Source organism: Ailuropoda melanoleuca, chromosome 2, assembly GCF_002007445.2.
Source record: "Ailuropoda melanoleuca isolate Jingjing chromosome 2, ASM200744v2, whole genome shotgun sequence".
In the NCBI taxonomy this organism is placed as follows: domain Eukaryota; kingdom Metazoa; phylum Chordata; class Mammalia; order Carnivora; family Ursidae; genus Ailuropoda; species Ailuropoda melanoleuca.
In genome coordinates, this window is record NC_048219.1 from 189,458,630 (window position 1) to 189,474,267 (window position 15,638).

General features: G+C 41.9%; 1 protein-coding gene across 4 annotated transcripts in view; it reads right to left on the reverse strand.

Annotated features, from left to right (window-relative positions):
• Positions 1-1,660: 1,660 nt before the first annotated feature.
• Positions 1,661-15,638, reverse strand: part of PID1 (phosphotyrosine interaction domain containing 1) — a 225,994-nt gene continuing 212,016 nt past the window's right edge. For 3 of the 4 annotated variants that reach the window (XM_034655312.1, XM_034655310.1, XM_019797754.2), the window contains one exon: positions 1,661-2,323. In XM_034655312.1, coding sequence (XP_034511203.1) covers positions 1,847-2,323 — 477 coding nt within the window. In that variant the 3' untranslated portion in view covers positions 1,661-1,846. Of the gene's footprint in view, positions 2,324-14,270; positions 14,605-15,638 lie in introns of those variants that run through there. The other variant, XM_034655311.1, reaches the window with a different exon arrangement.

Below are 15,638 nucleotides of genomic sequence, written 5' to 3' on the forward strand. Positions count from 1 at the left end.
ATAAATTGAGCACTGGAAAATAAAACAAGATTTATTTAAACACAATCAAGGAATGGGTTATTTATGACCCAGTAGGAATGTTTTTGAGAAAGAATTCCCTCTTTACTCAATTTGATCTATTCTGTCCTTCAGGTTTTCATTACTTCAAAAAGGAAAGACATATAAAGTATGAAAGTCCTCAGCTTTATTAATGCAAACATATTTTTATTAAAGAATGAATGCATTTATGCTAAAGAATAGTTTACATGTGCTGTAGAGCAGCAAGCAATATCTCCAAGAGGCAAGTTCTTCTCAATATGACTCCATGCTCATTCTACATGCTTTAAAACTGGACCCATACACGGGGGCACACGTACACACACACAAACGCATACACGGACACGCAGATACACAGACCAAAACGCTGACACCCTAACTCTGGATTCAATGAGCTCTCATTTAAGGCTTCTGAAAGGTGCCCCAGTGCCCTTAACATTACCAGGATTAAAAACAGACTTCCATCAAGGAGCATCATTACCTGGAAAACTAGCCATCTGCTCCCAGCCTTAAATGTATGTTTTTGAACCAACACTTTCAATTGCATTCAGTGTTGACTCTGTGTTGATGATATCTAAAGATCCATGAAACTGAGACATCTCAGGCTCTCTTAGTGAGAATTTCTCATTAGAAACAGTGAATAAACTGGCAGCTCTGCCCCTAAGATATCACCAATTTTAAGATAACAGGGTCAGACTTCCCTTTAGGACGCAGTTTCTCTAGACAAGCCAGGTGTATATAACACATTCCCTAATAGAGTACAATATTGAGTGATGGGGGCAAGGCTTCCTTGGTGATGCCCGATCAGATCTGAAGCTTGTCGTGAAGGATTCATCACACAGGACCATCAACTAAATAAGTTACCATAAATCAGAATTGATCAAAGGACAACCTACATGGAGTTTGCTCACTTGCTGATAACTCGTTCCCTTTTTCCAAGGTTTCTGTGGTTGTGGTGGTTGTTTGAAACTCCTACTTTGATTGTTTATTTCATCTGCTTGGTTATTTTCTTCCCTTTTTTGTGTCCTGCAGCATATGCTGAGAATCCATCCCTTGGGGGTGTTGGCTGGGTTGCAAGGGGAAAGAGGGTAGATGAGGACGGATGAGGAAAGCAGCTATTAGTAGTAGCAAGTATTCTAAGAAAATAGATGAAGTGAATACAATAAGAGGGTAACTACTTGACGTATTTATGTAAATAAAAGCCTTACCTTTAACTGTGAATTAACTACCAACTATCAGGTTGTTAGTTGTAAAGCTCATATAAAGGCTGTGCTGATTTGCTTACTGAGGAGAGAATCTGAAACATGCCAGGGAGAGGGGCTCTCAGGATGAGCCTGAGGTGTCCTTTAGCTCTGCAGCCTCCACACCTGCACCCCTCCATAACCCCCCCCCCCGACTAGGGATCCTACAGGTGCATCTAACATTCTTGTTGGATTTCATAAGGCAAATTGGAATGGTTCATCAAATAACAGCCGCAGTGTATTTGCCTGAGAGTGGTGATAACTGGCATGGAGGTCTCCTACAGGGAGGCATGGGGAAATGAGGGGGGGAAAAAAAGAAGACAGTCTAGAACTTTCCTCCCCATCCGCACGCCCACCCTCCTCACAGTCACAGCAGCAGCAGATTTCAATGTAATGTAATTACTTTAATAATACATTTCTTTAGATTTAGAATTGCTCTTCTGAATTTAAAAAGCTTGGTCAGCCAATAGTTTGGCAGTCTTTTCTTCCCAAATTTGAATCATTGCTTATTCATCTATCATCTGGAATTCCTTGACCAATGCCGCCATGCTGAAGCACGCTCAGTTCATTCAACCATCATCGGATTCCAATTCCTGGGAAACTTCTTCCGATGAGCTGTTCCTATGGATCCGACCGTCGCTCTTCATGCTGTGGAAAGTCTTCCTGAAGGCCTCCATCATGGCGTGGGCCAGCTTCTTGGCCTCGAGCTTGCTCTCACACTCTACAGCATGGCAGTCCATCTGGTAGGACAGGTCGTCGTTGATCTCCCTGTAAACCCAGGCGAAGATGTTGGGGCTCACGTTGTGGTCAGCAGTGCAGTAGGCGATGCGCGCCACCTGGAAGGTATCCATGTGGACCGTGGCTTCACCTTTATGGTCGAGGTGATGGAGCCACACTTGGAATGGTCGGATTTCCAGAAGGGCATTGGCTGGAAAGACATCTTCTCGGGCTAGCGTGTGTTTCTTCCAGAGCTCGATGACTGGCTTTTCTGTGCAGCCTGAAAGAAACTGCATGCCTGTGGTGGGGACTTTACCCAGATAGGTAACCTGCAAAGGAAAGAGAGGAAGGAAAAAGGAAAGGTCAATATTAGGCTCTTCGTTCTAGTTGTTCACTTAGATGTTCTCAGAAAGTCACACTGTCACTCTGGGCAGGTGGCAAGATATCTTTCCAGCTCCCTAAAACAAAACAAAACACAAAACAAACCTGTTATCAGAATGTCTCCCTTTTCTCCCTTACAAGGTGAGCACTTGACAAAGGTACTGAAATGCCTTAAGTAGCGCTGGATTTTTAAAAAACCTAATTTCTAGAGATCCACTTTTCCTCCCCTCTCCCTACCCCCTTTTAAAATTCAAATTAGAGTAACAATATGATCTTTTTACATAATTTGGTATTTCTTTAAAATCATAAAGCCATTTGAAGTTTACTTTCAACCAAACACATGCAGAATTTAATGACAGGAGGAAGTCAAAAGGATGCTGCATCTGGAAAAAAAAATCTTTATTAAACTTGTCTCCTTACCTCTTTACAATTCTCTCAGTGCTTGATTTCACTTAAGCTTTTGCTTCTAACAAATGCCAAGGACACAAAAACTGCTCCATTTACATTATGGTTTAAAACATGATTGTTTTCCCCACCCCCACCCCTCCAACCAGCAAGATAATTTTTTAAGTTTAGCAATGCTCAGTTGTTTTTCAGCCTAAACAAGTTTTAAACTATGGGCATCTAGTTATAGTGATAATAAATGAAAGATCCACAGATGGGTTAAGACTGGAATGCTGGCTTATCAAATAGCTAGACGGGCAGCATGAAAACAAAGACAAATAATTCCAAGTGATTCAAACAGTGTCTTTTTTTTTTAAGATTTTAATTATTTATTTGAGAGACAGAGTGCGTGCACAGGTGCATGAGTGGGGGGAGGGGCAGAAGAAGAGGGAGAAGCAGACTTTCCACCGAGAGGGAGCCCCAGGCAGGGCTCCATCCCAGGACCCCATCCCCACCATAACCTGAGCCAAAGGCAGAGGCTTAGCCCACTGAGCCACCCAGGCGCCCCTCAAATAGTGTCTTTTAAAACACTTGTTTATTATCATACTAAGAAGGAATTTTCATTCTTTCTTTTTTTTCACCCTTCAAAATGCATGGAACTGCCACTGTTAGACAACTGGCATTATGGAAATGCATAAAACTGAAGAAATCATTTAAGAAATAACATGAAATAATATATAATTAGATTCAAAATTGATGACACAGATGTAAATACTGTCAATTTGAGGAAGACGAGATCAGAAAAAGGTCCATGGGAATTATGAGAAAGGAGATCTGGGTACAATGACGCCAATCAATGTCTGTGTTTAGTGAGGCTATAAAGGCCACATACAAAAAGATGCAGAACACAGAAGTTACGTACTATTGCATTTTTTCACGGTTTGTTTATCTCTTAAACAAGAGTTAATTGGACAGTCCCTTTAAAAAACAACTTCTTTGTAAAGAGGCACAGTGCTGCACATTCAAGGAATACTTATCGGGAACCTATTATGCACAATGGCAAAGTGCCAGGGGGGATGGGGGAGGGAGAAGATGGAGAGGTCCAAAATCAATAGGAAGGAGGTCACTGGTATTTGCTCGCAGCACGGTCTTTGAAGCAGGCAAAGTTGAGATTCATATCCTAGTTCCACAGTTCACAGGGTGGGTGGTTCTGGGCCAACCGCTAACCCTATCCCATAACAGAAGGCAGACCGTGAAAAGGGCAGGCGAGGGATACAAGCAAAGTACCCTGAGGATTCAGAGGAGGGAGAGATGGCGTCCTGCTTACGGAGGGCCTCAGGGGAGAGAGTCACTGGATTTCAAGACATGGGGTCTCAAAATCCAGGTAGGAGAAGCACATGAAGGGAGTGAGAGAAGGAGGGAGCAGAAGGGAAAGGGGTCGCAGTGAGGCAAACCCCTCCCCACAACTTGGGCAAATAGGCCACTTGGGCCTGAGAAGACAGGAGGTGGGGGCAGAGGGCAGCCCTGGAAAAGAGACAGGAGGTGAGCTGCCACTGGATGAAAGCAGGCTGAACTTTGGAAGACGGCCCTGCATGCAGTCTAGAGAGTAGGGACATCCCTGCTCTCGAGGGAACGCCATGGAAGGTCTACAGTCCCAGAAGTGCCTGGATCGGAGCGAGGCTGTGAACCTGGAAGACTTGTCCGATGCCTGGGAGAACAGATGAGAACGGCTGGGCAGTAGCAGCGTGCTCAGGCAGCACAGCCAGGAGGCAAGAGGGCACGGATCGGGAGTGGAGGCGGTGGAGGTGAAAGGAAAGGACAGACGGAGCCCAGTGGGGCCGACATTACTGAGATGGGACTGACAACACGTGGCAGGAGACAGAAGGGGAAAATGACAGACAGGAAAGCAAGTGCCTCAACAAAACAAGCAGAGCCACGGGTTGGACAGCTCCCATCACTCTGGGTTGGAGTAAATGTACGATAAAGAGTTCTTGATTTATATACTTGCCGCAAATGTGCTTTCTGTATAGGGTATTTGATGATACCTTTATTCTTTTTTAACAGCTTTATTACTTTTTTATTGAGGTGAAATTCACATCACATAAAATTAACCACTTTAAAGTGTGTGATTCAGTGGCATTTATGAGTCAAAATGTTGTACAACTATCAGCTCTGTCCAGTTCCAAAATATTTTCACCACCCCCAAGGGTGACGTCATACCCATGAAGCCATCACTCTCTATCGTCCCCTCCCCCCAGGCCCTGGCAACCTCCAACCTGCTTTCTGTCTGTATGGATTTACTATTCTGGATTTTCACATAATATTAGACCCTTTGCGTCTGGCTTCTTTCACTGAGCATAATGTTTTCGAGGCTCATCCAAGTGGTACCATGTAGCAATACCTCATTTCTTTATAGGACATCTTTACTTTTGGAAATTCAAAAGGAAATGGGGAAACTAGTTTCAGTGCTTGAAGTGCATTCTTTCTATCCACTGACACTGGAAGTAACCATGTTTATATTTGATAGAAACAGCCTTCAGAGGGAGGAACTCTACCTTCAGAGGGAGGAACTCTACCTTCAGAGGGAGGAACTCTACCTTCAGAGGGAGGAACTCTACCTCAATTTGCTCTAAGCTCTCACACACACACACACACACACACACACACACACACACACATTTTTTAAAAAAGTTATCCAGCCAATGCCATCTAACATGATATAATTAAGGGATGAGCTTAAAGAACTTCATTAGAAGTTGTAGATAATTCACTCTAATCGAAAGCAATTTCATAGTAGTAAATATGTGTAACTCGGAAAAATGTATTCCTCTCTTATAAATATTTATGATTTGAAAACTGAAGATTTTAAGGGAAATGAAGCTTTATTTTGGAAGTGTGCTTGAGAGAAGGATGGGGCAGAGATGAGTACGCGAAGAGCTTACTAAAATAATAACGGAAGCTACTTATAATATGTAACCTATATAAAACCAATTTTAAAGCTCTGAGGTAGAATGTAGGACATAGATGTAACCTCTTTGGTATTAAATTTATTATGAAAGTAATCTTCATTCAATGGCCCAAGTTCACCAAGGTCACCTGGATAGTGCACTGCCCATCAAGCACGAAGTCCTAAATCGTCATTTATGCATATCACGGCCAAATCAAGTCACACGGATGCTGAATAAGTCGTACCTAATGTTTGCGTCAGACTTTAGACAAAAGACACTGTGTGTCTACCAGCTTCGTTGACAGCCCTGTGGATCCATGGCTCAGGATGGAATATGATTACCGCTAGCCCATTTTCAAAGATACGAACCCTAGGTCAGGTGGCGGCACCAGGACGCGTTCTCCATCCTGCAAGGTGCTGGGCTTTCAGGAACATTTTGATGATTTGTGATGAAAACTGCACGGAAAAAAATCTTAAAAAGATACCTGTTGAATTCCTAAGCCACTTTGCTATTGGATAAGAAACGTTTCCATTTGAGTCTACCTACTAGCCTCTTGTTTATTTTCTCCATATTTTGACTGTAAGAGAGATTCTGGATTTCTGTGAGTGTCCTAGAACAGTGAGTCCTCCCAAAGAATGGACAGTATTCTTTCGTGGGGTGCTTTCATAAATGATGCTCTTTTCCATGCCATTAGGGGCCTAAGCCTTTCTTTAAAATTTTATTCCTTGCTATATAATTGCAGAGAGTAAGACTCAGAAACCTTCTAAAATTCCCAGGTAAAATGGAGCACAAATAACAAAATTTTATACACACACACACACACACACACCACACACATATATACACACACATATATTTTTAATATATTTAATATCCATATATATGTTTTCTAAAACTCAAGAAAATATAATCTACTTAAAATGAAATCAAAGAAAACAAACCGCTTAATCTCAAGAAATCCAGACTTTTGGCATCTTTCCAAAAGTTTCCTATGACAAGAGAAGCATAAACGTGTTCTACCAGGACTAATCCTGAATATTCCACCAGCTTCATCTTGCAAAGTATTACTCAGCCTGCAGAGGAGATTAGGGGCTGCCTCCTCTCCACTGTGATACCGACAGGGGCCTCCAACCACACCAAATGTTCACTGGGCTTCCACAATCTATGTCTGCTCTCGATTGGGACTACAGAGGCGGGAGTGGACAGACAAACCCTTTGTACGAGCACAGAATTAGCAAACGTGGCCCCGACATGTCAGAAAATGGTGGATCGTCTAGATAAGCAGCTCCGATCCTGCTGCTTGATAGGACCAGTGTCTGCTCACCTCAGGCCTTAGCAAGGTTCTTGGCTGAGTCTCCTCTTCAGTTAAATGAGCTAACCCTTTCCAAACCCTTCTAGGCAGTCCCAGTAATGAACGGTTCTCTGGTTCCTATAGGAACTAGTCAACATAAAACATGAGCTAGAGGGTCTAAACTGATGTCACTGGGTGAACACTGGGAAGTCAGTGAAACCTCTGATTTGTTGCGATTGTGGAGTTGAGGATGTCAGAAATCCCAGGACATAACATAAATACAAAGACAATGCTAAGTTGACATTTCTTAAAGAGACATAGAAAAAGAATGATCTGGAGTCTCCCTAGAAATGGAATGTAAAACGATGACATGAGGTACAAGACAGCTTCCCCTCAGAATGACCCCTTTAAAGCAGCCCTGTTATCATCCGTAATGGCCTGTGTTCTGGAATCCTCACTCTGTGCCCTTTCCCCTCATAAGTCAACAATTTACTGCCTGCCTACACATTTGCTAACCCTCCCGTAAGTTCTCCAGAGTCTGCCATTATCCCCTATTGTTGACTCTGAGTCACCGGAAAAAAACAACAACAACAACTCCTCAGGCTTTAATTTAAAAATGTTAATTTCTCCCTTTAATTTTTACATATGGTTTAATAAAAATATACCTATGGCTCTATTTTTCAAAGGAAAACTTAAAGTAAACACTTAAAAAAAAATCAGCTGTCTCCAAATACCAAAGCTTCATATGCTGTGCATTCAGCCATGCCCTCTACCTACATGAGGCCACAGGATCCATGCGTGTCAACAGACGGAAACCCCCAAATACAGCGTGTTATCTCTGTAGCCTTCCATGTCAATGCTGTGGCAGGAATTTACTCTCTCTAGAAAGAGATATCACTTCTTGCCACAATCTTCCTTGTGCAGGAAACTTTCTTTCACACCCCTCTCTGGGCACTTCCTCCCTAGGAGGAAAAACACAGGGCTCATTGTGCAAGGCGGCTTCAGGAGGTCCTGCCACCAGCATAGCTGTAGACTATTTCAGGTCTGGTTAAGGAGACTCTTGTTATCCTGTCCATCTATGAAAGAGGTGAATGTTTTCTAGATGAATAAGTCCCTTCTGAGCCTCATCCTTACGGGCTGAAATCTTCCAGAGCCACAGAGTAGACGAGAAACCTTGAGTGACTAAACTGGTCACTAAATGTCCAAAATGGTAGACAGATTTTTTTTTCTTTTTAAAGTTGTCACCTCCCAGGGCATAGGAACAAAGGGACTTAGAAGATGACAGGAAGAGTCTTCCGGGGGAGTAACAACCAGTTGGAAATATGTGGTAAATACTAACATCTTTTCTAAGGTTGCAGGAATAGGCATTGGGCAAGAAACTTATTAAGAATGAATCATTCAGAGAGAAATAAACAAGCAGAGCAAAAAAAAAAAAAAANTAATTCGGAAAAAAAAAAAAAAAAAAAAAAAAAAAAAAAAAAAAAAAAGAAAGAGTTTTTCCCCATGTGTCATTCAATGGCATACACTGATGCCTCAGACACAGACGGTTGCAATGTGTGTGAATGGGCTTTGCCCAATCCTGACTGAAAAAATTACTGGAGAATATTCACGGCGTGCGAAAATCCATAGAAGCCATGGAGCTGAGGGGCCCGCCCGAGCATCTGCAACATTCCCAGTGCCAGTCGGGAGACACTAGTGTCCTCAGAAGCTCTCCTTCCCACCCAGGACTTTTCCAACAGCGCAGCCAGCTCGCCATTCATGAATCACCATTCTTTCCTCGTCTGTGGCAAAACAAACTCTGGTTGCCTGACATGGAGCCTTCTGGCAAACCAAGCCAGCACCATCCCTTCCTCCTGGTGGCCAGTCAATATTTCATTCTTGCCCGAAAACCCCTTGTTTAGGATCCTGACCCATTTCATTCTAGACCAGACAGTGGGATGGAGAGGCTAATGACAGAGGCCCCGAAATAAAGAGGGGGGATGATATGGATGATCACATAAGAATCCAAGCACCTGGCTTCTTGGGGATCTTGGACCTTCAAGCTGGACAAAGCCAGCTGCACAACGGCAGGAGTCCAGCTTTGGTTCCATTTACTGTGAGGTTTCTGCAGGATGGCACATCCAGATCAAAGCTTCTCCAGAGGCCTTTCTTGGTATATAAAAATCCTTGGTGTTCTTTCATCGTCTGTAGGAGACTTCCTGTCCTCAACTGACATAAAATAACATGATATGAACTTGAGATGGAGAATACTAGACTGGGAATCCTAGAGCCTTTGGGTTACAAGGCAGAAGATAAGGAGAGCCAACTCTGAACCAATAGCAGAGTCAAGCTCTTCTCCTCCGACATTAATTCCTACAGCACTTTGGGGAGAAAGGCGACAGAACATTGAGATCACAATCCCAGCTTGAATTGTCTCCTTCCTTGTGGGCCGCAGAGAAGCAAGCAACCACTAGACACTCTGAAGAGCGGGGATGGATCCACATGCCAAGTACCTCACAATCCTCAATCTAAAGACAGGCATAATGCTAATTATGACCTTGAACTTGTATTACATGTTGTAAGCCATGAAGAAGGTATTAAAGAAGAAATGCTATTCACAGTAAAACCTATGAAGTCATTGAGAAAAAAAAAATAATAAGCTTCGGGCTTGAAAATCAATTTCTTTTGAAAATTAAATTTCTTAATGGCACATTCATTTGATAAGTATTTACTGAGCACCTACAAGGAACTAGGTATATTAGTGAACAGAATCAATACAACTCTTGGAGCTTATGTTCTCTCCCAGTACATAGACGAAGGTTACAGGATGCAGCATGACATGGGCAAGGCGGGCCCACGTGTGAGAAGAACACACACATGCCTCTCTGAGCATTTTCAATGAATCCGGAAAACTTCTCTTAGTTTCAAAAAGGTCTTTCATACAGCACAATGGGGACAAAAAAAAAAAAAAATCCCCATTTAGAGTCCGTTCCTTGTTCAAGCTACGTCCCATGAAGGCTCATATCTTTACGTTCGCTGTGGTTTGGGTTCCTGAGATAGAGGTAGAAGGTCAGGCAGGAGAGGGGCTTTGGAAGAGAATCAAGGGGGAAGGGAAGACAAGTAGGAGCTAGGAAGATACGGAGGTAGAAGGCCAAGGCAGACTTTGCCTCCCAAACAAAATGACCTGGCAACAAGGACACCACTGGTGACTTGATATTTGCCCTCGTAACTGGAAAAAAAAGGGGGTTCCTTGCCTCCCTTGACATCTGTGTCTTCACTCTTAGGATGTTCCAGGCACATCAAACCAATTTGCCTTTATTGAATTATTGGAGTAAAATGATGCGTTGTTTTAGGNAAACAAAATGACCTGGCAACAAGGACACCATTGGTGACTTGATATTTGCCCTCATAACTGGAAAAAAGGGGTTCCTGGCCTCCCTTGACATCTGTGTCTTCACTCTCAGGATGTTCCAGGCACATCAAACCAATTTGCCTTTATTGAATTATTGGAGTAAAATGATGCGTTGTTTTAGGCTGCCCAGCATCTATTCTACTTTTCTTTGATTTCTCCTTTATTTTGGAGATCCAAATAACAAGTGTTCCCAGTGTTTAAACCCAAAGTGTTGATAATTATATTGCAATAAATTCCTGATGATTCAAAGGTATATCATCAACATTCTCAGTTTTCAATGCTAAATGGGGCCATCCATACCTGCCTACCACCACCGCTTTGTTGCAGAGATGATGATTCCGATAACTTGCCCTACATCACACAGCTGGTCCCCGAAAGAGCAAGATGTGGACACAGTGCTTCTACCCCAAGGACCAGATTCTTCCCTCTACCCCAATCTTCCCTGAAGAGCTTTGGACCCTTTCTTTTATTTTTTTTTTTCTTTTTCATTCTTATGTCATCTACCTTCTCTCTGGCCACTTCTTCAAGTGTCCACACTGAGACCCAGTCAGGAACATGGAAAGGTGACAGACACTTTGCCAGGGCTTGTTTAACATTCAAAAAGGAATTTGGAATCAGTTAAACTGTCCTTAACCTGAGATCTGCTTGCATAACTCAGGGATTTAAATGGTGATGCTAGCTAGCATCAATATTTGAAGGACGGAGACAAGAATGCATACTTAACATGCAGATATCCTATTCCTAAAGAATTTTGAAATGGTGCTTTGCAAAGCAAACAATCCCTATTTCAAAGAATAGTTCCAAAGAGCAAATATTAAGCATGTGCTATGTTGGCTCTAACCCTGCCCTTGTGGGTGGTGTACCAACAAGCCAGACAGTACGTGATGTGGAATCGCTCTGGGAGCCACACACATGGTGAGCAGGGCTTTACAGAGCCCTCAACAAGGGCAGGAAAGCCTCAAAAGGCCAGCCTGAGAGGCCAGGGCTCAGCTCTCAGCAGACCTGGGAATCCCTTCTGGTGACCCTCCAGGGTTCTACTCCTTAGCCCTCCAGGTCATCCCTAAGAAGCCCAGACGATTCTGGATCAAAGTGAGGATTTTCTTCTCCAAAGTAAATCTTGGGTGCCACTCTGGGGCCTGTTTTTTGGCAGACCTCTTCAGGAATACACCCAGCTGTTCTTTGGCTAGACAGGGATGAGGAGGGATTGTTGCCATTTTCCTTGAAGCTATGCTTTGAAGTCTTTGCCTTATATCTGTTTGGCCAGGCTCAGTCCGCTGACCCAGAGGCAGAGGATGAGCCTGGTGGCCTAAGGTAAGCCTGTCTCAAACAGCACATTTTTGTTATCCCCAAAGGGGATGGTGATGACCTGGAAAGGCTCACAGACTTACTCTAAATTTTCTTCTTAGCAACAATGCTGGAAGTACAAGTTAGGTTTTCCAAAGTGCACTTCCTCTGGTGCACATTTATGCATATTCCTTTGTTTGGTGATATGTATTTACTTCGGTAACTTTCCTAAGGTCATAAATATTAAGAATACTTTTCTTATTGTTTAGCAAGATCATTCCAAGTATTTGCATGTGTTATGTTGACAGAATCTATAAAAATATTAATAGAAATTTTACTGGGAGATATGTTTTACTTTTATTATGTAAATGTACATCACAGGGGGAAAAAGCAAATTTACTAAGACCCAATAACAAAAAATAATTAAGTACTATTTTTGCACTCCAATAAAGAAACGAACATTGCTTCAGTTGTTAAATACAGCTTCTGTCTCACAATTAGGTGTCTAAGTGATACATTTGTTTCTATGATTCATATTATTATACCTTCGTCCCAATGTAGAGTGATTCGAGACACTTTGCCCCATCTTGGGCTTATCAAGCAGTTTCAATGCACGATTTGTCCTGTCAATTGGCTCTTGGATGTGTGAAGTTGGAAATATTGTCATTGTCCCTGTCAAAGACAGAAGCAATTTATCTGGAAGGTACTGAAGTGTGCCCCTGAAGACAAAGTCACTTAATAAAAGTGACACCACATTGAAACATACATCCCCTCATCGGGCCCCTTCTGGTGAGCTGGCTCAAGGATGGTCAAACCTGTCACTGTTCCACTCGGTGGGGCAAGAGCAATTTATTTCATGACAAGTCTAATATCTCCCCTTCTGTTTTCTATTCAGGAGAGTATCCTGGAGAGAGACAGACATTCAGCAGAACTCTCCAGGCCCCAAAATGTTCACAATGAGAAGATTCCCTAAATGATAAATCAATATGGAGCACAATGCTTGAGAGTTATCCTGACAAATGGATTCAAGGGACAAGCACGGTGGCAGGTGAAAAATGTCACCAATTTTACTCCTCGTAGCACTTTATCAGTTCATTTTGCTTAGTGCACAATTCATTAGAAATGGACCAGAGAAGGCATTAAACATTTGGAAAGAATCATATCGAGACAACATTCGGTTGGAGGTAATAAAATAAACACACCAATCTCTGGGCTGCAAGTCTAGAGCTCTTGATCAAAGGCCAGTGAAGGTTTGCAACAAGAGAGGTACACTGAGCTGAATGAAACATGGAATTACTATGTATTCCAGAGAAATGAACATTTATGTTCAGACAAAAACCTCTCCATGAATGTTCACAGAAGATTTATTGGCAATAGCCAAAAAATGGAATTGGTCCAGATGTCTTTCGACAGGCAAATGGTTAAGTAAACTGTAGCACAGCTCTACCATGGAATGTACTATTGACAATCCAGATGGATTGTCTGCAACAATCCAGAGGGATCTCCAGGGAATTCTCCTGCGTGAAAATGAACAATCCCGAAAAATGACATACTGTAGGATTCCATTTGTATATCACTTTAGAGATGGAGAATAGATTGGTGGTTGCTGGGGTCAGGGGTGGGGTGAGGACTCACTGTTGTGAGGGACATGTTTAGAATCTTCACTGTGGGGCTGGAAACATGCCTACACTCGTGCAAAAGTTGCACAGAACCAAATACACGTGCATATCCTGAGTACAACTCAGAAAAGCTGAATAAGATGGGTGGAGGGTAAGACTGCAGTATTACATGACAGTTTTGCAAAGTGTTACCCCTGGAGTAAAGTGAGTAACGTGTTGGAGAACTCTCTGGATTATTTCTTAACAACAGCATGTGAATCGATTATCCCAATGAAAATATCAATTAAAAAAGTCATCTCATCCCTCTTATTAAGAGTTGTTTTTCTAATTAAGCTTTTATTTATAATTATTTATCAAAATTTGTAATACATTTATGCTGTTCTGATCAATGCATATTAATTGTATGGATAACTCAAACCAGAAGATATTTATATTTAAAGACATAGTCAAAAATTAGTTTTTAAAATTTTCCATTATTTACATATTTTCCTTTCAGAAGATATATGACAGGATGGCAAATAAATGATTGAACAACATTCTGAAATCCATTCTCTCCCTTTACCGGGGAAAGGGAGAGTGACCCAAGAAAAGAAAGAAATGGTCTGGTTTAATCTTGTCAGCTTGTTAATGACAGACCTTGTGCCATATGCTAGCAGGCAAGATTTTATCTGTGGAATGTTTTTTGCAGGGTGTACCTGTTTGCCTAGAATTGTTCGCGGTAAACAAACCTGAAATCTGTAGAGTTACAGCACATGGCTTCCAGGAAAACGTCTCTTAAGCTACGTAACTAAGTATAAAATGGAAATGGAAATATGTATAAGTATAAAATGGAAATGTCTCAAGGTTTAAAGGGCTCTCCTCCACATAAGTACTAAAACCACGTAGAGTATTAGGTATCTTCTGTGTTATCTGGGCTAGACCATCTATGAAGCAGCAAGAAGGGACTGAAAAAGACTCACTGATGATCCCAGACCTCACCTTGTTTGGCTTGTGCTGTTTCCTTGAAATTATTAGTAAAGTTTGGCCCTGGATGACATTTCTGATCTGAACATCCAATTCTCTGTATAATCTCATAGGGTGATCAATAACCTTTCAAGCAGACACTGATATTATTTTAGGATGGCATTTGATGGGGTTGCAAGGGCTGCAGGAGGACTGTAAGAGATCAAGGAGGAAAAGAAATGCTGTAGAATTTATGACGGTTAAAGAAGAACTATTGTAAGTAATGCTGCTGTGGACATGGGGGTATGGATATATTTTCTAGTTAGTATTTTCACTTCCTGGATATATTCGCAGAGGTGGAATTGCTGGATTACATGTGGTTTCTTTTTTTTCTTTTTTCTTTTTTTTAAGACATGGGGCTTGAGGGGTGTCTGGGTGGCACAGCGGTTGAGCGTCTGCCTTCGGCTCAGGGCGTGATCCCGGCGTTATGGGATCGAGCCCCACATCAGGCTCCTCTGCTATGAGCCTGCTTCTTCCTCTCCCACTCCCCCTGCTTGTGTTCCCTCTCTCACTGGCTTTCTCTATCTCTGTCAAATAAATAAATAAAAAATCTTAAAAAAAGAAAAAAAAAGACACGGGGCTTGAACTCACTACCCTGAGATCAAGACCTGAGTTGAGATTAAGAGTTGTACACTTACAGGCACCCCAACCAGGCACCCCATGGTTGTTCTATTCTTAATTTTTTGGGATCCCCCATTCTGTATTCCATACTGTGGCTGTGCCAATTTACAATCCCATAAACAGTGCACAAGGGTTTTCTTTTTTTCACATTCATGCCAGCACTTGTTTTATCTTCTTGGTGATGGACATTTTAATAGGCACAAGGTGATATCTCATTGTGTTTTAATTTACATTTCCCTAATGCCTAGTGATGTTCTTTTCATATACCTGTTGGCCTTTTGTAGATCTTCTTTGGGGAAATGTCTATTCAAGACCTTTGCCCATTTTTAATTGGGTATTTGTTGTTGTTATTGTTGTTTATTTGTCTTTGCTATTGAATTATATGAGTTCTTATATATTCTGGGTATATAGTTATATAGTTATGCAGATGATATATGGTTTGACATTTTTTTTCCCATCATAGATTGCCTTTTGATGGTTCCTTTTGTTATGCAGACGCTTTTTAGTTTGATGAAGTCCCACTTGCTTATTTTTTATTTTGTTGCTTATCTTTCAGGTGTCATATCCAAAATATCATTACCAGGGGCGCCTGGGTGGCACAGCGGTTAAGCGTCTGCCTNGGTTTGACATTTTTTTTCCCATCATAGATTGCCTTTTGATGGTTCCTTTTGTTATGCAGACGCTTTTTAGTTTGATGAAGTCCCACTTGCTTATTTTTTATTT